Source organism: Malania oleifera, chromosome 1, assembly GCF_029873635.1.
Source record: "Malania oleifera isolate guangnan ecotype guangnan chromosome 1, ASM2987363v1, whole genome shotgun sequence".
NCBI classification, from domain to species: Eukaryota; Viridiplantae; Streptophyta; class Magnoliopsida; order Santalales; family Ximeniaceae; genus Malania; species Malania oleifera.
Window position 1 is genome coordinate 139,121,488 of NC_080417.1, and position 24,004 is coordinate 139,145,491.

General features: G+C 34.6%; 1 protein-coding gene across 5 annotated transcripts in view; it reads right to left on the minus strand.

Moving 5' to 3' along the window:
* Nucleotides 1-14,362, minus strand: part of LOC131166669 (double-strand break repair protein MRE11) — a 37,435-nt gene extending 23,073 nt beyond the window's left edge. The window contains exons 1-14 of one of the 5 annotated variants that reach the window (XM_058125255.1): nt 14,226-14,362; nt 13,956-13,996; nt 13,827-13,868; nt 13,283-13,418; nt 12,333-12,490; nt 11,822-11,912; nt 10,007-10,126; nt 9,846-9,914; nt 9,665-9,756; nt 9,447-9,549; nt 9,254-9,361; nt 9,099-9,161; nt 8,935-9,006; nt 8,713-8,790 (exon numbers count right to left, since the gene is read on the minus strand). In XM_058125255.1, the coding sequence (XP_057981238.1) occupies nt 8,713-8,790; nt 8,935-9,006; nt 9,099-9,161; nt 9,254-9,361; nt 9,447-9,549; nt 9,665-9,756; nt 9,846-9,914; nt 10,007-10,126; nt 11,822-11,912; nt 12,333-12,490; nt 13,283-13,418; nt 13,827-13,843 (1,107 nt within the window). In that variant the 5' untranslated portion in view covers nt 13,844-13,868; nt 13,956-13,996; nt 14,226-14,362. Of the gene's footprint in view, nt 1-8,712; nt 8,791-8,934; nt 9,007-9,098; nt 9,162-9,253; nt 9,362-9,446; nt 9,550-9,664; nt 9,757-9,845; nt 9,915-10,006; nt 10,127-11,821; nt 11,913-12,332; nt 12,491-13,282; nt 13,419-13,826; nt 13,869-13,955; nt 14,001-14,225 lie in introns of all 5 variants that reach the window. The other 4 variants (XM_058125259.1, XM_058125251.1, XM_058125247.1 and 1 more) reach the window with 4 other exon arrangements.
* Nucleotides 14,363-24,004: the final 9,642 nt, after the last annotated feature.

Consider the following 24,004-nt stretch of genomic DNA (forward strand, 5'->3'; position numbering starts at 1 on the left):
CACCACAATCACTCACAAAATCTCTATCTTACTCGAAAATATCAACAAGAAGAACGAAAAAGGGAGATAGTTAATCCTCTTGCCCACCCATAAGGCCCTAAAGGTTCACCATTTATAATGATCAAATAGAATGCATTAGACAAACAACCCCTCATTCACCCACGCCAACTCTCCCCAAAACCTTTTCCAGCAAAGATTTTGTCCAAGAAATTCCAAGTTTCCAACTAAACCAATCATAAGCCTTATTTAAATATAATTCTCTTCTCTTTCCTCCCACAGCATCCACAACTACTTCATTTGCTACCAAAATAGCATCCACAATTTTACTTCCCCTAAAAAAGTAGTTTGGGCCTAAGATATAAATTATAATAACCAGTAACTAAACTGACAGAGCAATAATCAGCAACCTTCATAAACCGACCCTCTTCCGCGCCAAAATGATGGAATTAAAGATTAATGTTTGTCTAATTTTTATATTGAAATTGTGTATTGAATGATTTAATCAACAAAAGTGAATGCTAGATATTAAAATATTGTGGCAACAGATTGCATCAGCAGCTGAAAAACCAATAAAATGCGGTCCTTGGTTTTTGCCACAGCAAACCAACAATAGAAAAAGAAAACTAGCAACATAAGTGAACGGCTTTTCAATAGTTTTCATCACCAGTTTCTTCCTTGTATTGCAACGAAAACAAAAAATAGAAAACAGAAAAAATGGTACCTAAGGTCTCTTGGTCAAGGCATTTATATGGTTAGCAGTCCAATAGAGTTAACACCAACAATTTGTCACAGGGTAGGAAGCCCTACAAGGCTTTATCCGTGTGTGTGTGTGTGTGTGTGTGTGTGTGTGTGTGATAATCTTGAGACTTGAGACTCATGCCAGGAATGTGTGGAACATGGGTAGGAAGCCCTACAAGGCTTTATACAGTGTGTGTGTGTGTGTGTGTGTGATAATCTTGAGACTCATTCTTACCTTTCCTTCCATTATTTAGTTGCCTGGAATGTGTGGATCATACTGTTTGAACTATTTGGAGAGAGCTGGGTATGACCCAACTCATTAGGACTTTTGCTTCCTTCTTGCAAAGGTTTTGGAAAAGGGCGTGATGCTAAAAGATTGTGGTAGTTTGAGGCTTTTGCTGTTTTTCTGGGCATTTTGTTAGAAAGGAATGCACACATTTTCAATGGACATTCTTTAATATAATCGCTTTGGGATAGAATTGGATTCTTTCCTTCACTTTGGTCTTCCTACACTATTTGTTCCAAAGGGGCTGAGTTTAGAGATTTTCGGCAAGATTGGCATGTATCATTGTATTAGGAGGATACATTGTCCTCCCCTTTGTATCTCTTTCATCCCTTAATGAATTTTTTTCTTTTATAAAGGTCTTCCCGGTGCACAAAGCTCCCGCGTATGCGGGGTCTGCGGAAGGGGTGGATCACAATGGGTCTATAGTACGCAGCCTTACCTTGCATTTTTGCAAGATGCTGCTTCTACGCCTCGAACCCTTGACCTGGTCACACGGCAACAACCTAAACGTTGTGCCTAAGCTCCCCTTCATTTTTTTCTTTTATAATTCTTTTAAAAGAAGTCATGCTCCCATGTGTAAGGAAAAATTAGAAATAACAATATGGAGTATTGGAAATTTAGAAAGACATGAAAAAGCTCTAAAAAAAATATAAGGAGCATTACCAACCCAACCACCATCCTAGAATTGAACTATCTTCATTGCCAAATCTAAACTACACAAGAAAAATAGAGAGAAAAAAAATTTAAGGGCTTGCCTAGGTAAAATTTCCTCCAGCTCCTGCATCCCACCAACTTTGGTGAACTCAAACACTAGACCTTGACACCATAGCATTATGGGAAAGAGCACATGTATCCATAGTAATTCTTCCAATCCCACTCTTAGATAAAGATATCTCCAAACAAACTCAAAAAAATTGAAACATAGCTACTTCAAAAAAAAAAAAAAAAGTCCAAATCATCATTCATTAGACAATAGAAGTATATTTTTATCCATAAGCTATGTATATAAATAGGTCAATCCTCATACCCACCCTAATTTGATTCACTTGATTCCTATCCAGTATCCACCCCTCTACCAATCACTTTTACTCAAACAAGATCAAGCATAAGCACAAAAAGAATGAAGACAGTAGTTCCCTTTGATTAATTTAAGGGATAGTTTGGGATCACTTTGAAAAAGTACTTTTTTAAGAGGTACTCAATTTGATAAGCACTAATAATAAGTACCAAATTGAACAAGTGCTAAAGGCATAAGTATAATTTGGTTGTCTAAAAATAAGTACTCATTATACATAATGGTAAAATAAGTAGCATACTAGAATTTGAGGAAACACACTTTTATTATTAACGTTCGAATCTATTATAATAATATTATTACATTACTTATCATTAAATTAATGTGTATATATAACAAACTATTACTAAATTAATGTTAATGATATTATTAAATAAGTAATTTTAATTTCTATTTAATATTGTTAATTAAAATTTTAAGCATTTTATAATTAGTAATTTAATTAATATTTATTTTAATTAACATTTTAATATTTTCTATTAAATAAAATAATATATTTTATTTTTGTTTTATCATTAGAAAAATAAGTAATTTATGTTTATAATATTATTAGTTTTATAATATTTCTATACAATTTATCATTAATTCCTCTAATAAAATAACAATTAACTAATTAGAAAAAGGGGGGGATCTGGTGGAGCACAAATCTAGGAGTGGGGCAAGGAGGGGCACGCGAGGTGGGAGTGGGTGGTGGTAAATGGTAGAGGAGGAACCAGTGGCACAAGGGTGGAGGAAGAGTTGGAGGTTGGCAAAGGAGGAGTAGGAGGAGAAGATGGTGGTACGAGAGCGAAGGAGGAGGAAGAGGAGGCAACAAGTGAGAGAAACGACAGTGGCTGAGAGAGAGATGGAGAAAAAAAAAATAGACAATACAAGTTTGCCTAGAACTTGTTAATATTTACAAGTTTGCCACCGCCTCTTTATAGTAACTACTAATAAGTGGCCAAAAAGTAATCCCAGGTTACTTACATTTAGAAAAAACAGAAGGATTTTGGCAAAAGTAATCATTTATTAAACAAATTATTTTACTTTAGTGAAATCCAAAATATGAATGAAAGAAGGAATGTTTTGCGAAACACTTATCTTTCTTCTGCTAGGAATTATTATAGGCTCATCTGATTAGCCAATTGGTGAAGCAATAGACTACCAAGGCAACGATGGGTAGTCGGTCTGAGAGGATGATTAGCCACATTGGGATTAAGACACGGTTTGGACGTCTTGCCAGGAGGAGTGGTAGAGGGGAATTGACAGCAATGGCAAAAGCCTTGTCCCTTGCTAACTGATGCATATAACATATGGATCTATTGCTACAATTAGGCCCTAGTATACTTCATTTGGCAATCATGCACATCTCCAATAAATACCAATAACGTCTCTAGCCACCACACACACAAAGCCAAGACATTTGCAAACTCAAGCTGCCCAACCACAACTCGTTTATCAAACCCACTCTCTTCCATTTCCCTCCTATTTTAATCTACCTTCCACCCAATCTCTCAACATTTCTCAAAATTTTATAAATGTATTGGTCCCAACAAGTTTATGATAACAAACATCAAACCAAACCTTAAGTCCCACTAGGTGGGTTCAACTACATGAATCCTTTTTCTTCAATTTACATGATCAAGAGCAATTTCCTCGAACAAATTAAGGGCTATTAAATCCCTTATTACTCTCCCATTCCTTGTGATTTTATGTCTACCCTTACCCCCTCTACTGCCACTAACAGTAACTAGCCTACTCCTCCTCACTTGGTACACTATTTGACCTACGTTGCAGGTGCCCAAACCATTTGAGTCACTCCTCCCTTATCTTATCTTCTATAGGTGCTATGCCTAAGTTACCACAAATATGTTAATTCCTTAATTACTTTTAATATTGTACCACTCATTCACCTTACCATTCTCATTTCAGCAACTTTTACTTTTTCGATATGTTGTTTTTTAATTGCCCAACATTCTAATTCATATTGCTATGGCTAGTCTTATATAGCCATTATATAGAACTGTTTTTTCTAACTTTAAGGGTATTCTATGATCATACAACACACCCAAAGCACTTCTCCATTTTATCCAATCTACTTTAACTTTATGTGTTATATCTGCTTCGATTTCTACTTCATCTTGCATAATAGATCCATGGCATCGAAATCTACTTGTGCTACTAACTTCTTGATCATTGAGTTTAATTTTTTTCTCCAATATTCCTCCTACCATGTCTGAAATTAAATTTCATATATCATGTCTTATTTTTACTTATCTTAAAATCTCTAGATTCTAAAACTTCCCTCCATTATTTTAACTTAGATTCTACTCCATTCTTGGTTTCATCAATCAAGACCAAATCATTTTCAAACAACACATATCATGGAACCTCTTTTTTAGAAATTCCAAGTAAATTCATCAATCACTAATGTGAAAAGATAAGGTCTTAAGCAGATCCTTGATGTACACCTATTGTGATTGGAAATTCCCTAGACTCTTTCTGAGACAAGTCATTATTCTATCATACATATCTTTAACAACATCAATATACCTATTGCATAGTCCCTGTTTTCTAAGACCCACTAAAAAACTTCCTTAGGTACCCCATCATAGGCTTTCTCTAAGTAGATAAAAACCATATACAAGCCCCTCTTCTTTTCCCGAACTTTTCAATTAATCTTCTCAAAAGATATATTGCTTCTATAATCGATTCCCCCATGCAAAAAAACCAAATTGATTTTCTAAGATCCTCATTTCTAACCTTAGTCATTGTTCAATTATACTTTCATATAGTTCCATTGTATGACTCATAAGTTTAATTCCATGATAGCTATTATAATTTTGAATATCTCTTTTATTTTTGTATATAGGTATTAAAGTGCTTTTCCACCATTTGTTTGGCATTTTGTTAGTTTTGTAATTGTTTTAAATAAATTAATTAACCATATAATTCCGTTATCACCTTTGCATTTTCCAAACTTCAATTGGGATGCCAACCGCACAGCTTTTCCATTTTTCATTTTTTTAATGCAAACTTAACTTCAATAACTCTAGTTTTGCAAATAAGTCTCGATGTTTTAGCCTTTTCTTCATTTGTCAATTCAATGTTTAGCCTTCTACTTGGTTTTCATTACACATCTTATTAAAGTAACTCCACCATCTTTCTTTTATGTCTTCTTCTTTAACCAAGACACTGTCATCCTCAGTTTTTATGCATTTTACATTACCTAAGTCATTACTTTTTCTTTCTCAAGCTCTAGCAAGTTTAAATACATTTCCTTCCCCTTCTTTTGTATCTAGTCTAGCATATAAATCATTATTTGCTTTATGTTTATTTTCACTAACAACCTTTTGCATCTTTCCTTGCCTCTTTGTACTTTTCAAAGTTTTTTATGTTTCTATATTTTTACCATGTTTTATACCAAATTCTTTTTTGTCTTTACGTCTTTTTGAACATCTTGATCTCACCACCAATTTTTTTTCCTTGGTCAAGAATTGTAATACACCTAAAATCTCTTTTGTTATCTTTTTAATATATATGGCTATCCTACTCCACAAAGTGTTTACGCCTACTCTATCCATTATTGTCCAAGCACCATCTTTGGTCATTTTATCTTTAAATTTTATTATATTTTCTTCCTTTGAATTCCATCACTTAGCTCTCTTAGATTGAGTTATATTACTCTTTCTCTTCCTTTTTTTAATACATATATCTAACATTTGAACTCTATGTTATGTAGCAAAACTCTCTTTGATAAATTTACAATTTTTACATGATAAACAGTCTACCCTCCTAATTAAAAAAAAGTTTATTTGACTTTTATTTTGTCAACTCTTGAAGATCATTAAGTGTTCTTTTCTCTTCTACGAACATGCATTCATTATTCTAACATGGCGAAGTCTAAAGATCATATCAACGACTTATTTATATCTCCATATCTATGTCCTCCATTATAACCTTTTTTGTCCTTTCCAATGTGTCCATTCAAATCAACTCCTATAAATATTTTCACAATCCCTAATATCCCTTGTATAATATTACTAATATTGTTGGTCCTGGAGTAAAGTCTAGAGGGGGGTGAATGGACTCCTTTGCGTACTTTTGCTTTTCTCTACAAATATAAAACTTGGCAAGATAAATGCAATTATATCACAATATAAATAACATAAATCATGCACAAGATATAAATTAAAGAGAAGGAACATAAGCACTAACAACATTTATCATCTCTTGACCTTAAACCATCTTGATTTTTATCCCCCACTCTTTTAACATCTACCACACTATCTTTTAGGTCTCCGTCTACAATGATTTGTCCCTCATTTTTATGTTTTTCTTTTCCAATGTACCAAAGTTTAAATCTTGATTTTTCATGTTCTCTAGTTTTCTACCACTTAAATTTTTCTTCTAATCATTGTCAATCATCTCCATGCTTTCACCTATTATCATTGTTTGGTAATTTAACCCTAACCTCCTAACCTAACTTCTTTACCCATCCACGTCCAAAATGATGTGGGTTTACCTCACATATTTGACACTATACCTAGGCACTGACATAGTGTGTCACTTCAAGGCAACGACCTGGCGCACCCTCGCCCATTTTTCACTACACCTGGGTAGTATAAAGAGTAAAGTGTCACTCGTAGGAGGCACCCCAACGAATAATTAGTAAGGACTAAGGATTTCTTTACCAAGGATTCATACCATACATACCTGACAAGCTTTGCACTAGTTATCACCTACCTAAAGCAACCGTCCTCCTTTACCAAGCTTGAGACTTGTGTGTGAGAAGATTTAGGATGTTGAGTGCATCACAAGTGGAGAATGATAAATTTTTTGGTACATTGATTTTCACTGTGGATAACATCTCAATTAGTCTTCCAACATCAAAGTCCCCCTGTTATGGTCATAAACTCTATCACAACCGTGATTTCCGCTTATGACCAGCTCATGAGGAGGTAATCTCAGATCTATTGTGTTTGATTTCCGTACTCCACTCCCAACCTAACAACAAGAAAACAAAAGAAATGTGAGCGATAATCTATATTCTACTTACAAATGAATAGCACAACAGAGCATCAATCTAGGTGGAACACGATAGTGAAGGAGACCGCTTGGTGGGGGGGGGGGGGGGAGAGCATTCATAGTTGTGAGGGAGAGGAAGAGTGTATACACACATTCCTTATTTATATTTTATTTACAAAAAATAATCTTAGATTTGACCTACAATCAAGCAAAAATTACTTGTTTCCTTCCTTAATTTAATAATCATTGTGGAAGCTAGACCCCCTATGCCTGCCAAGGATTGATCATTGGATACGTGGCAGCATCCTTGATAAATCTTGAACACTAGGATGTTGTAAATATATTTGGCTTAATGGGCTTAAACTAGGTCAATTAAGGGTGATCCAGCCCCTTAACCTTTTCTTGGCTCTTTACTTGGCTATCTCATGCCCACATTTCATCCATGACACATGTCATCCTATTCTCCTTCTTGGTCACATGTCACCGTGTCATTGGGCTATTCCACTAAAAAAAAAAATCATTTGGGCTATTTAAGCTTCTTCTTTTGTTTTTTCTAGGCAAAAGACACTAACCTCCCCTAAGGTTTAGTAAAAAGACAATGTCCTCCCCCGAGGTTTCAAAAATTCCAAAGACCTCTCCTGAGGTTTGCCAAAAAGACATAAACCTCCCCTTACATCTTGCAAAAAGACAAATTTTTTTAGGAGAAATCTATGTCTTTTTGGCAAACCTCAGGGAGAAGTTTGTGACATTTTTAAAACCTCAGGGGAGGTGAGTGTCTTTTACCCTGTTTTTTTCCTCTTAATGATAGAGCTTTTTATGGCCTCACATTACGGAAGATGAATTCACCCCTAACACTATAAATACCCTCTCTTTGCCTCATTTAACAACTTTTGCCTGCCACTTTCGCTTGGGACATAGTCTAGAAACTTTACATCACCCTAGTGTACTCCTAAGGATCCCTTACGTCACCCTTAGAGCAAGGACATTGTACCTTCATCCTTGCATGATTCAAACTTCCTCTGCTTAAGCTCCTAAAGATTGGGGATTCACCTCTCTTGGCCATCTATATGTATATGTCAACCACTCACTAGTTTGCACTTTGCAACATACCGCCTCACATAAATTCAAGAACCTTCATCTACAAAGTGCAAAGAAAGAGATGAGGGGAAGCAAGATTTAAAAAATAAAAAAACACACACACATTATTTAAATTTTTAACAAGGGTAAAGTAGATATTTTCAAAAAAAAAAAATGACATCAACACATTCTGTGAAAAAGACGAACAGCTGCTTTATTGAGGGGGTATCAAGTGACTTTAAAATAAAATGTGAACGGAGGTTTAGGAGAGGTCTTTTTTATAAAACTCAAGGGGAGTTAGTGTACTATGCCTTGAAAAGAATATTTTAAAAAAATGGCAACTTAAGCAGTATCTAATATTCTTATATATTATTAAAACATACTAGACTGAAATCTTCAAGCTTAACCAGTAGTGAGCAGATGCAAAACACAGAGCAGAGGAAAGAACAAATAAATGCGAGAAGAAATCAAGTTGAAAATCAGATCAAGCAAATAAGCTTATCATTTGAAGAACACTGGCAGGTGTTACCTTTATCCGAACTAGTGGAAGTTTGAGTTCTGATCTGTTTACCACCTTTTCACTAGATTTGTCTATCATATTTCTGACCTAAAGCAACTTAAAGGTATTAATATATATTTGAAATGAAGAAATAGCGTACTTCCACCAAGAATTACTGTCATAAACAACTGAAAGGAAAACAGAAAATCTGAAGTCTGAAATTTCATTGCCAATGTCAGAAACAAAGTTTACCACTTTGTCCAAATATTCAAGAATAGAGTTTTGGTCATTAGAATCAATATCAGCAACATCTTTTAATATGACCTGTAGCAAGAAAATTAAGTGTTTTAATGGAAGGGCCTTCATAGATAAATATATAACAAAATTAAGATAAATATATAGCAAAATTAACACACCTCAGTATACTCAAAAGGCCTCACTGACTTTAAAGGTATCTTGGTTGGGCGGTACTGATTTCCCTGTAATAAGAAGGCATCAGTGTCAAACAATGTCCTAATAAAAAGCAGCAATGGGTGCTTGACTAAAACAAGGTGTGCAAGTTCGCCTCAACCTTAATTTCCAAAAGAAGCACATGCTTCGGCTTTGATTCTCCGTCAATCAGTGATGTTGCCACAGAAGAACCGGGCTGAGTGATGTGGAAACCCATACCTGGAACTTCCTGTTATCAAAATCCACCTTCAATGAGATACTACCACGTAAAATTTAATTGAGCAGAAAGGTTGTATATGCATATTCTGTGGCACCTGAGGGTCAACAAGACATTCATGCTCATGTCCCCACACTATAAAGTCAAGGAATCTAGGCAAAAAGTGCTCATTTATTGCATTTTTAGGATTTGTCTTTATTCTGCAGGAAATATAAGGAAATGAAATTACTCATCATAAACATTGGCAACTGAAAATCAAAATAAACCAATACTAATAATATTGAGGTTTGAAGTTCAAGCAAAGACAAGTAATACCTGTTCTGATGCAGTACTAGAATGTTGAACCAGTCTGACACTAGGCACCCTTCTTGAGCTTCAGGACGCATCCATTGTACAGCATGTGGTGTCTAGAGCATAAAAAATAAACCACAAAAATATTAGAGTTCCATGAACTTCAGCAATCAAGCAACTGAAAATCAACTTCCAATTAAAGCACCTGAAACATTCTATTTAGCCGCTCATCTCTAATATTCCCAAGGCCATATAAAGCCACAGCCGTCGAACCCTGTAATTCATGAAGAGTTGCAACTTGTGAGCAATGTTTAAGAAAACCAATACATACACCCAAGAATCCTATTATACACTCCACTAACTGACCTTTCGGATAAGGATGGGATAAAGAGTGATCTGACCAACACCAGAACCTCCAAGTACCATTTTCCCAAAATAATTCACAAGATTGCATGCTGAAAGTATATCGACTGCTGAAAGGTTGTCCTGTTATCAAAATAGAAACACACTATAAACACTACAAAAAACACAGCAGAAAAACTAGACCAATGAGCATCCCTTGATTTAGAGATGCAACTGAAGATTCAACAAGAAAATTGTTCAAACAAAATAAAATGCTTTTATTGGTGTTCTTTAATAATTTAATGTAGTCAAATTTATTGCCAGCTCCACAAACAACACCACTAACTGTGATTCTATCAAGATTTGGTTACACTACCACTTACAGAATAAAATGTGAGAAAGGAAACTTGTTTCTTCCATGCATTTTATGAAAATTCAGGGAAAGGTATTTATAAAAAAATAATAAATAATAAATAAAAAGACTTCGTGTAAAAGGATGACATCTTATGAATCGAACATATGGAAAGACAACTGGTGAAGTTGAAAGTACTACCTAACTACTCCTTAAACCTCAAAACACAAACGCAAAGCAAAAAAAAATGCTCAGACCTAACACCACTATAATAACCAGAAATAAGAATCTCCAAATAATTTTTCAAACCCTCACAAACTCCCATGATAGTATGTTGCATTTCAATAATTTAAGTGGCAGACTCTATTGACTTTAATGAATTCAACTAAACAAGAAGCAGGAGATGAAATGAAAAAATTAAATCAATGTCCAAGAGTATAATTTCTCTTAACATTAGAAGTAAATTATATATACCCAGGTGCTAATGGGGAGGATGGTGACATGGGTGTCAATGTAAAAGCATAAATACACAAACCACAAATCGAGTTGGATGCACACCCATCTGGGCCTCAACGATGTCCAAAATGCATATTTTTCTTATTATAAACAGGGAAAAATGGCAGATATAGAAGTATCCATTTTGGGCAGACATATGACATCAAGCAAAATCCCTCTAGTAAAGACAGCCTTGGTACTAATCTAGGCTGTACCTCAGGCAGATTATATGCAACAAGTCATCCCGCTGCAGTCAAAACTAAAGAATGAGATCATTACCAAGGAAACAGGAAAAAAAAAAAAAAGGTTCCATCAATTTTAATGAACAAGAGGGGGGCATACACAATCGAGCCAATGTGACCTGACATTAAATGTGACCGTGAATTAAAGGAAGAAGACATTTAGAGAGGGATTTTGAAGAGGAAAAAGGCAGGGTAAATGAGATGGGTGGATCAAAATTTTATGTGATTAAGCATGAAGGAGTTGTCATGCCTCCTCAGAACATAGCTTCAGGAGAGAGATCAAAGAGGTACGTGACATGCTGCCATTAGCGTACATGATCAATGCCAAAGCTGGTGACATTAGAACCCACTTTGAGAGTTCCCTTGAGGGCACTCAATGGGACGGTGTTTTAGAATTTTGTAAAGGCACAATTTTTGACATAAAAGATGATTTAATACACTCTGTGCACGTGCACCATGTGCAAACACACCACAATTCCAAGGTGATGCAATCGAGTCCAAAAACACATTGGAATATGCCATGAGTTTCCTTGTCTCATGAGTGGCTGAAGATAAATTTTGTAACAATATACATGATATTACAAGTTGTGTGTGTGTGTGTGTGATGGCATATTGAAGTTTAAGAAAACCATTGTGAAGGTTATTAAAATATCCCAAAAGACACTAACGAACCATAAGTCAAGAAAACTTGAGTGGTCTGGATATAAATCAAAACAAAAAACTAAAGCTTTTTTACTATATGATCCTTACCACTCCAGCAGGGTCATCATGGTTTCCGTGTATACTGAACACTGGCAAACCAACATTAAAGTGAAGGTCCTCATAATTTACATGACCAAATCTGTTAAAGAGAAAATTTCTGTCACAATGTGAAGAAAAACTTATGCTTGCAGCTTATTGAAAATTAAAAAAAAAATATCTACAACATGAATTATTAAATAAAACAATGTTGAAATCATGAAAATATATAGTGGAGGAGGCCTCACAACATATATGTAAGAGGATAACTTTTCTAGGGGAAGAAATACATTTGTCTCTAGCCAACTTACAAAAACAGATTAGGCTCACAAAGAGAGAAGAGAGGAGTTTGCAATGCTATTGTTTCAAAATATAAAATAAAACAATTTCACCAAAGAGTTTGCAAATAATCAATGAATGGTTGGCAACCAAATGTGAAATTATCAATTTAAACCAAACAAAAGGAGGGAGGTATAAGCAAATACTAAAGCATAGATCATGTCAATGGATGATTAGTCATTACGAGTTTGCGAAGTTCACAGTCTGGTCGCTGACAACTTGGAACTGCACTGGTTGATCATTAAGGCAATAACGACGGAGAATCTCAATGGCCTTGACTAATGTTGACCTTGAAGGCTTATTCTCATGGAAAAGATCACCACCAAGAAGTAAAAAATCCACCTGATATCATGTTAAAGTTGGTATTGTAAGATAAACATGCATAATATATTTAGATGTTCAACCTTGTTAATTTGGTCTAGCAGTGGGTGCAAATTCTGGTTTGAATTTCATCTGGTCAAATACAACAGATTGCTGCTATACCAAACAAGGCTAGTGTGAATTATGCTGTTGGAACATTAAAATCATATCAGTATAAGAGAAAAATGTTTTCCACAGTGTAGGCTCTGTAAGTCAGAATTTTTAGCATTAAATTTAGGTTAATCATAAATTTTAAACAAGCCTCAAAAGCACAAAAGTGAGTGTCAAGTGAAATGAAAAGAAGCAGCAAGACGAAGGTTGCAGTACCAAATGAAGTTAAAACATGCCATTCCAGGGATGATAGTGCACGGAAACAGGAAGGGCTTGGAAAGAGCAGTTGCGAAACTTGAAATATATTTTTGGGATGACATTTATGCGTGTAAATCTTTCTGGAAAAATGTAAAAAGAGTAAATCTTCTATGGAAATTATATGTAATATTATGAATACAAAATGTTCATCACATAGAATCAAACATTTCAAAATATTATATTTCTATGAATATTGGAAGCGAGGTCAAATAAAGACCATCAATGTGGTCCAAAATTTTTTACCTCCATAAAGCTCCACCAAATGTGAAAAAAATGGACGTAATGGGATCAAGAAAAAGGCCATGTTGGACAGAAAAATAAGTGGAGAAATAATTACTAAAAATATTTATGACAAATGCACTCCATATATCAACCTGTCAAGCACAAGGGAAAATTAACCATTACCTGTTTCTGCTCTGCTATTGAGCAAATTTCCTCAAATGCTTGGAATGAATCATGCCGACGTATTTCATCCTTCTCCATATAGCCCAGATGGCAGTCCGTAGCAACTAGTATCCGGAGTGTATTTCTGGCATCCTCCCTGACACTTTCCTTTAGTTATTCATGCTAAAGGATAATTCCAGGTGTACTCAACTAAATGTAAAATAACTGCTGGGTCTTAGCAAAAACAAGCAGCAAATGTCCAAGGAAAAAAAAAAAAGTAGACAAATATTCCTAGCGGCCTATCATTTCTGTGTGTAAGGGCTACATTTTAAAACGTGTGGTACGCAAACAATGAAAGCTCTATCTTTCACAAGGTAAATTACACGTGAATATTAAAAATAAAAATAATCCTCCAAACCATTTTTCATTATTCAAAATTACATTCAGCATCCATAAGTAAACCACAAGAAGAACAGCTCAACATCTGATTGAGCAAGCTTTATGGCATGAGCAATCATAAAACACCAACTATACACATCCAAACATTTGGGCGAAAAAGCTTTACCTGGACAAATCTCCCATACTGACAAAATTCCACCCCTTCAACCTGGAAATTAGAAAAACAGTAGACAGTTAGTGAAACAAATAACAAATTAACAAAAGCCGGACCCGATCCATAAAATAGAAACCACACCTGAGCTTCAATCTTTAATTAAGCCCTTTCGCACAGCATGCCTTTCTTCATAGATAAATAAATAAATATATAAAAAGGCATTCAAGGTTTGATTTCAGACGAACGACTAAAAAAAGGACACGCGCACAGAAACACTAAACCCTAAAACAGTGGAATTCTCATACGTGAAAAGAAAAATGGTGATGACCAGTGAAAGGAAGCATAGCATATCGTACAAACATGGAAAGGCAGATGAACAGGTTGCTTAGAATCATGAGGCAGAAAGGTCACCTTCTCGCAGAAACAAATGCAGGCGACTGAGTTGGAGAACGGTGGCCAGTTGGGGCGCCGGCGGGGAATTTAAAAGGGACTGTGAGTTGTTAGTACGCCATGCCTCCCAAAAGAAGGTGGACGCGCAAAATTGTTTTTAAAATAAAAAATAGAATTAGTTGATTATGTCAAAGTAAATTGGAAAAATTGGAATAAAAATTTACATTATGAAGATGTAAATTTAAAAGATAAATTCTATTTTATTTTTGCACATTAGGCAAAAGATGTTTATTCCACATAATTTTATACCGTTTGTTTGTGAAACATAATAATAATAAGATTAAAAGATATTGACATGTCATGATATTTGATAAAATGATATAGATCTCTAAGGTTTTAAAAACTTATTAAACATCTCCCTAAGTTTCAAAAATATCACTAATATACTTTGACATTTAGTTTTTGGGTAACGCTCAAAAGACTTGTCTTTTTTTATAAAATATAAGGAGAGATTTATGTTTTTTTAGTACAATTTAAGGGAGGTTTATAGATTTTTTGAAACATCATAGGAGGTCTTTAGAAATTTTAAACTTATAGTGAGGTTAATGTCTTTTTGGGAAATCTCATGAAAGGTCAATGTCTTTAACCCTAATAATTATATCATCTCATTGATCAACCCTTGAACCAAGGAGCATTTTAGTCCCAACGCTCAAGGAGTAAATGAAAAAACTTTTAAAAAAATAAATAAAATAAAAAGTAGTTGGCAACTTGATCAACCACAAACCAGAAGAACCTTGCCTCCATTGCCCAAGGACACGAGCAAAAAGAAAGGGAGAAAGGGGTTAGGAAAAAGGTCATAGTCAACTTCAATTCACAAACAAGAGCAAGAATTAGCACAAGCTTTGGACCTAACTTTGGTGACCAAACAAATATCAGACACTCAACTTGTGGGGAGGACTATGAGCTCCCCGGTAACTAAGCTCAACCTCCCAATTCCTAAGCCACATTTAAGGCGCTTATTTATCATAGCCAATTCCAACAATTAATGTCGCCCACTAGTTATGCAGTAGATTTTGGATTGTTGTGACTCGCGAATGATAAAAGTCATTGATGTAATTTGTTCAATTTTTTTTAATCCTCGTGTACAAAAAGAGCATATGGAGAGGCATTGGATTCATTCATTGGCCTAGTCAACTTGTCCTACTTCTAGTCTCCATTGAAAATAGCACACAAATGTTCATATGGTCTTCCCCAAAGTTATAAATTAAAATGGGCATGGTGATCAAGGATCTTAGTGTGTCATCCATTTATTATTTTCATGTCCTTGCAATGAGTGTGCATTAGGTGTTTGTTAAAAGGCCCAACCGAAAGGGCAATAGATTTGTTGAATCCTATGCTTCAATTGAGAGTAAGGTTGCCTTGATAATGATTTGAGGCAAAATGTCCATCCTAGAACAGTATAGGCTAAGCATTTACTTAAAAATTATCCAAGGACAACTATAGTCCACCATTCATAGCCAACCTGTAGAGCCACGTGTTGAATGGAGCACTGTGTGCACTAAGTGTCTAATAAGGTGTCCATGGGACTAAGATTAGAATATCACATCCTCAATTCTCATTTGAAATTACCTTCTTCATTGTCCAATTCTCAAGTATATGGCCTTTGGCTTCATGGGTTTGATTCTCTACCTTAATTAAGTTTGTTTTAATAATTTGACAATATCAAACAAATTGATGACCGCCATCACTCATAATCCTTTTGAGAATTTTGAATCATTCAATGAGTTAAAATTCATTTTATAATTTATTTATTGAGTTATAGTGCATCTAGTGGTTCCTTTTTCAAGCATTCTAAATGGGTCAAGCATAGAATATTTTCTATTTAACATAATACCACAAATTGGGTGAGTGTGACAATATGGTCAAATCTACAAGAGAAATAATAATTATTGATAAATACATATCAAGTAAATGATTACAATGTGACAAGATTTTTTTTTTTTTTTTGGTACATCTACATGTAGGAAAATCTGTTGCAAAAAACAGTCCAAAAAGGTAAAACTAACTCCAACAAGCCAAATAGGTTCATCTAAATAAAATTGACACAATGAAGAAAAACAAAAAGCCAAATAGGTTCATGATAAAGTGACCGCTAAGTACAAGAAGCTAAATGGGCTCATTTGAATATTTCTGGCAAAATGATCAGGAGTGAATGGTCAAATAAGTCTAATTGGCTGAATGACAAAGGACAAAAACCTTGAGCTCCATCTTGTATGCAAAAATTGAGTCCTCCTCATAAACTACTTGTCATTATAGATTGATAGATGAACTTTGTTCATATACAATAAATAAACATTGTTCATAAATAATAGATGAGTTCCTCCCAAAAAATGTTAAATTCTCCCTTAATAAGCCAAGGATTAACCCTACTTGTAAAGCTTCCAAATCTGTCCAAAGACCCCTACGCTCATAAAAGGAGCATTTCGCATTTACAAAAGTGACAAACACTTTTATCCCATTTAAGACCACTCATCTCGCGATCATTTGATTCGACATACTCACCACTTCAAAAACATCATGCTCATTCCACATTACCCATACTTTACCTCCCATTGCTTCATTCGAACAATAGTTAGGAAAATCTAAAAATTGTGTGAAACGAAACATAGATTCCTCCTACATGAACAGTTCTGAAATAGCCAACATAGATATCGAAAATTTCTTAATAAAAATCCTCAAGCATTTCTTTGATGTGCCTATACCGCGCACGTTCCATGCCATCATTTTTGTCCTCATAAATTAAGTCTTACACAACGGGTAATAACCCATTGGGACTGCCTCACTCCATTACTGGAAACTTTTACCAGTAGACTTTTGGGTTGAGATAAATTACCTTCCAAATCATAGCCTTTGTCAATAGCCAGCCCATGTAATTTGTTCTCATTCTCTTGTGCAAGCTGAACTTGTTCTAGATCCAACCTTGTATTGGCAACCACTAATTGGTTCTCCTGTTCCAGTATTTCAAACAATAGGTTTAAATGATTACTCATGTTATCTCGAGTCGGAAACAACTCCTTATCACACCACCAATTAGCCTCCTCTTGATGTGGTAGAACATTAGAGACAAAATCTCGTACATCGAAAGCAGGTTCAACAATCTCCCATTCCTCTATCACCATATTCTTTCTAAGCATCTTTTCACCATTGCACTCTTACACTCGACTGATGCATAACACAATCTTCAACCACCTCTGGAATTTCTTTTCCTCCCCTACTGCCTTCATCCACCACCAATGCATTACACTCTCTTTGCACTTCAATCTGTACCATCTCACCTTTCTCAATTGCCTAAGAATTATTGCCAGACCCACCCACATGAATTCCCTCATCAATGAAGACTAGGTGAGGACTACTGTAACAACCCGGGATTTTTGCTTGCATAGGGTCTCGTCGACGAATACAGGGGATTCATCGACGAGGGCATAAGGGACCTCGTCGATGAAGCCACATCTTGTCGACAAGAAAATACCGAGAGAGGTTTTGGGTAGCCTGAGATTCATCGACGAGGGAGGAAGTTCGTCAACGAAATTATTGAAGAACTCGTCGACGAGGTGACATGTCTCATCAACGAATCTGACCCTATAAATAGTGAAAAATGCGGATTTTTATCTAATTTCAGTGCTCCTCTCTCTCTCTCTCCTCTCTCCCTCAAACGGTCACTCTCACTTCTCTCTTTGTTTTCGGATCCGTTTCTCGCCGGATCAAAGATTTGAAGCTACCACGACGCTCCTGGTGAAGTTCTTTGTAAGTCTACCAGAACTGATCGTTGGAAAAGTTGGTTTAGATTTCGTCCCAATCTCAGGGTAAGACATTTTATTCAGTATTTGTCTTTCCCTCAATTATGAGAAATGATGTAGGTAAGAAAATACTGATATTTTGTTTTGAGGGATTTTGTTTTTAGGATGTTGAGTTAGGAACCCTGCGGGTATAGAGCCAGAATTTTGTAGAGGCTTTTTTAAGTTGAGGTAAGGGAAATATGCTATGCTAAGAGTTTTAATAATGTTAACAGAGATTTCATAGACACATATTTATACCAGTTTATTATACAGTTTTTGCAGAATATGAGTTTAAATGCTTGTGTGGCCTAAGTAGATTTTCATGTGATGAAGAATTTATACAACTTTTATCATATATCATACTATACTGAATACACAGATAAAGACAGTATATATAGTTTATATAGTTTTTCCCAGTATATGGAGTTATACAGAATATACAGACATAGATATATATTTACAGAGATTATACAGAGAAATATACATGTATATACAGCTTTTATACAAATAGTTTCATGAAACAAATATATATATATATATATATATATATATATATATATATATACACACACACATATACATGTATACAGTTTTACTCAGATCAGTATATATATTACAGCTTTATACAGAACAGTATGTATAGTGTTATAGCATGTCATGTTTCCTATTACCATAACATACAGAGTATACAAATAGAGTATATAGATAGAGTATACAGACAGATATACAGAAGTAGCATCAAGATGCTACAAATACAGTATACAGAGATTACAGTATTTACAGTACATAAAGATAGCGTTATGGTAATTTTGGAAACATGATGAAAACAGTAAAAAGTATATATGTATATATGTATATAGTATCAGATCCTTGTGGAAAGATTACAGACAGATACAATACAGATATAGAATATAGAGCATGGTACCGTTGCTATATATAGATAAAGTGCAATCACATATCTCAAATAGTGTGTGGGTACTGTCAGCCGTGCTCGGAGAGTATGCAGCTCCCCGGTTCACTGGGTGGAGGGGGCCGGTTTGACGAGGTAGTAGCCAGTCCCGAGCCTAGGAGTGGATGCAGTTTGGCCAGGTTAAGGCAGTGTAGAGTATATTAACTTATCTGGAGGGCTAACCAGATGAAGTCCCGCCTACGGGCCGCACAAACCTGTCATGAGGGGTCAAATCATGACATACAGAGTCCTAGGGATAAGCACAGTTATGTATATGTATATAGTTTTGCAGTATATGATGAGTGTAGTATGATATTAGTAGTATGAAAAGTAGAAAATACAGATGATACAGTTATACTTTCAATTGTGAAAAGAAAGATATGCTTTATAGATTATTTATTACTTTACAATTCAGTTGCTATTTTTAAGTATTCTTAACTTAGTTGCGCACACTAGTAATAACATATTTCCACTTACTGAGCGTCGACTCATCCCATGACTTTAACATTTTTCATGTGAGCCAGTTGGGCGAGCAGATCAGGCTCGCGGATAGAGAGTATTTTGATTACCCTGGTTATAGGGTGAGTTTTGACAAAGTTTTGTATTTTTGGGGTAGATAATGCTGGAGGGATTTGTTTTGTATGGCTATGGTTGATATATACTGGATTCTAGTATTGTATAGTATTTACATGCATATATGGTTATGTGATTTGTGTTCCGCTGCTTAGGTATGGATATATAAAAATAAAAAAATGGTAAGAATTTTGAGGATGTTATATATCCTCAGCTTAGATTTTGCCGTCATTGAGAAGGGTTTGTTATATAATTTTAGGTCTACTTTTGATAACTTATATTTTTTATAGTGGGCATATCATTTGCTGTGTATATACAATGAATGGAGGGGCTTTATCTAGTTTATCCGGAGTTTCTTTTCAAAATTGATTTGAAATGCCATAAGCCTACCCATGTAAACAAAATGAATTTTTAGTCTTTCATCTAATAGGTTTTGTGGATGCAATGACTGCAAGAAGGGCATCAAGATTCAAGAGAAATAAAATTAATATTTAAATCATACCTTAACTATAAGAGACAACCTATCAGATGAAAGACATTTGTCTACATAGGCAGACTTGTCGTATATCAAATCAATTTTGAAAAGAAACTCTGGGTAAACTAGATAAAGAATCGTTGATGCAGCCACCACCATCCACGGCCTCGTCGTCCTTCTCTGTCATCCATGACCTCGTTGCAATTAGAGATGGGTATATATCTAAATTCAGTTTAATAGATGATTTAACTTCTGGACTGTATGCTTGGATTGATATATCTTGTGAACTGCATGCTGGTAGTGGACATTAGGACTGCATGCTTGATTGGAATACCACCTGCATGGCTGATGCAGTGATGTGTATTGCCTGCTGGTAGATACTTTTAGGTTGTTTCATATCTTAATCTAAATGGCATATGTATGATGCAAAAATATTGTGAATTGCATGCTTTTGTGACTTGCAGGTTTGGGAAATGTTCTATTTATAGACGGCATGCTGCCGAAAATTTGTTGACTTTTTCTCAAAATAATCATAGCCATATACCATATGCTCATATAGTTATAGTGTGCTGAATGTTAAAGCATTTTTGAAAGAATGAGTGAACTTCAAATGAACTTTGAACTTCATCTCTAAATTTACATTTGCATATACTAAGTGAAAATTCTATCAATCATGGACTCATTTGCATTATTTGATTATTATAATTATTTTAGAGTCCTATGGAAGCCATGTAAACCATAAACATCACATTTTATTTTTTCATAGAACTATATTTTGATATATATTGTTTATGAGATGCATGAACACGTTACATTATTTAATACTTATTATATGAAGCTCCCGTGCACTCGTAAAATTCATTACTGGTTGGATTATTGTGAATTGTTTATTGTAAACACCTAGGCTTGGAGCATATCTCTATGGAAAATGTCATATTTATAGGAGAAATGTTGGCAAAATTTTTCAAAAAACATATACTAATTTTTTTTACTTTATTAATTTGTAGGGTTTGCAACCGTCATAACGTCAGCACGATGCCATGCACTATGGATGCAGCTTTTGACTTTTTTTGTTATCTAAACAGATGAAATTTCTGTATTTGAATTTGAATTTGTATAATGTATTTGTATTTAGATTTGAATTTGTATAATATATTTGTATTTGAATTTGAATTTGTATAATATATTTGTATTTTTATTTAAATTTGAATTTGAATTTGAATTTGAATTTGAATTTGAATTTTGAATAATTTATGAATTTTTTAGCAATTATGGTTTAATGTTACGTATACGAAAATGTACTTACAGATTTTTACAGGAATTAATAATTGAAAAAAAATTAATTTAAAATTATTAGTGACAATTTTAAAACCGTCACCACTAATTGTCCAATTTAAGTATTAGTGAAGGTTTCAAAATCGTCATTAATAATTGTCTTTTTTTTAAAGAGTTTTAATGAAGGTTTTCAAATCGTCACTAATAGTTGTCTATGAATAATAGTGACGATTTTCAAATCATCACTAATAATAGAGCATTAGTGACGAATTTAAAACCGTCATTAATACTATGACTTTAGTGACGATTTTTGATCGAACTGGTGTAAAATTTATAGTGACAGGCTTAGATTTTTTAGTGATGGTTTTAATCCGTCACTAATACTCTATTATTAGTGATGGTTTGAAAAATTTGTCACTAATAAGTATTAGAGGCAAATATAGCGATTAATTCAAAACCGTCATTAATAACCTTATTTTTTGTAGTGAGAGGGAGAAAAGAAAATTTTTAAAAGAGGTCACAGCAGGTTCTTGTCGACGAATGCTTTGCATTCGTTGACAAAGTGGCTTATTGGGATCGTTGATGGGTACACGTGTCTTATCGACGAGGAATTATTGAGAGGGGTTATTTCAGGGCTTGAAATTTGTCGACGATGAATAAGTGTTCGTCAACGAAATTTCTTCTACTTGGCCTCGTCGACGAAGCCAGTTGTATAAATGGCTCAAATTCGGATTTCAGCGAAGAAAACAGCATGCAAACCCTTTTTTTTTTCTCTCTCTTCGTCCCCCACCCCTTCTCTCTAGAATTTTGGGTCAAATCTTCGTCGGATTGATGATCCGAAGCCGCCACGTTACTCTTAGGAAGTTTCTCTTCATTTCTGCAGGAGTGGATTGTTGATTAGGTCTACTTGGGGACCATCCCAAAAATTGGGTAAGTTAGTTAATTTCAATTTTATTAGGTTTTTGGTGTTTCTGGACTGAGGAGAATATATTAGGTAAGATAATACTGAAGTTTTGTTAGAAAAATATCAATTTTAGAGTGTTGAACTGGGGAACACACGGGTGTGATTTTGGGTATTTTGTAGGCTTCCTAGAGAGTCAGGTAAGGGAATAAACTAAGTGAGGTTTCTTATGAAAATGTATTTACTATTTTACAACATTTAGTTTCAAGTAAATATGTATATTGTAGAATTATGTTGGAAATTATGTCGTTGATAAAAAATATGGTTTTCATGTATAATATCATAAATATGATTTTAGAACAGGTTTTATGATCTAAATATTACCCTTTTGTGTGGCATGAGAACATTTACCATGGGAATTATGATGATGAAATATTATGTTTTCAAAATAAGCATGTTATTACTACTTTCAGGAAAATATTAAAATGATACATGAATTTTCAAACTAAGGATTTTATATGATATGTCGGCGTAAGGGCTGAGAATTTTATATGATAAGTCGGCGTAAGGGTTGAGGATTTTATATGATATGCCGGCGTAAGGGCCGAGGTTTTATATGATATATTGGTGTAAGGGCCGAGTGCTTTTATGATATGTTATGCTAGCGTAAGGGCCGTAAATTTTATATCATATGTTAGGCAAGGTTTTATGAAAATAATAACATGACAAATATTATTATGAAATAGCCATGTATCATTATTTAGAAATATATTATATGTTATCAGAACCTAGTTGGCTTGGTTTAGGCTTTCACGAAGTACGGTACCGTAGCTATATGATCATGATCATTTATATGTTAGTAATACCACTTGCCGTAAGGGGTAGTGAGAGATCGACAGTCGATGACGTTTTATGGTAGTACAGGCGTCCCTCTAGTGTCTAGACCAGGAGGGACAAACCCATCGTACTTACAGACTTATGTTGATCTAGTGTGGTTGGCAAGCCATTACTAGGTCCCGCCTTTGGGCAGCATAATATGGGAGTAGGACATGACACTAACCAGCTATCCATCTAGGGTTTTTCCATGTACAGTTATATGAGATAATTTATATGTATAAAAATTTAGTATGTTATACCATATTGTGATAAAATATGTTTTTTCCAAATGTGATATAGACAGTTTTATCAAGTATGATTTATGTAATGTTATATGTATAACACGAAAATACACATATTGCCACACACTGATATTAGTTTATTTATCTTACTAAGAGGTGTCTCACCCCAACTATATAAACATTTCAGGAACCTTAGATAGAAGAGCGGATAGAGCTCCGCAGCGTTAGAGTTCGACTATTTTACCTTGTCTGAAGGGTAAGTCAATTTGCCAAGGTTTAACAGATTTTTGGGTGGTGACCCTAGGCCACTTTTGGATTTTTTTGGGATGTGCGTATATATATGACAGTTATAGTAAAACTCTGGTATTGTGTTGGTTGGATGATTGTATATGTATATGTTTTTAGATTTCCCACTATTTTGGAATTAGTGTTGTATTTTAGGTATATCCTTGGCACCCATGGGTCCAGGTTGACTATGAGTTGACAGGATGATTCTATTGTCTATTATTATGGAAAAAAAAATTGTCGCAAAATAGGCAGGTCATTACACAACCATTGAAAAATACCATTTTTTACTTCTTTTTCATAACAAGGCTATAATTGTGAAACCCCGATTTTCATACCAAATTTTTTTTTATAAAACAAACAATAATAAATATTCACACATCATCAA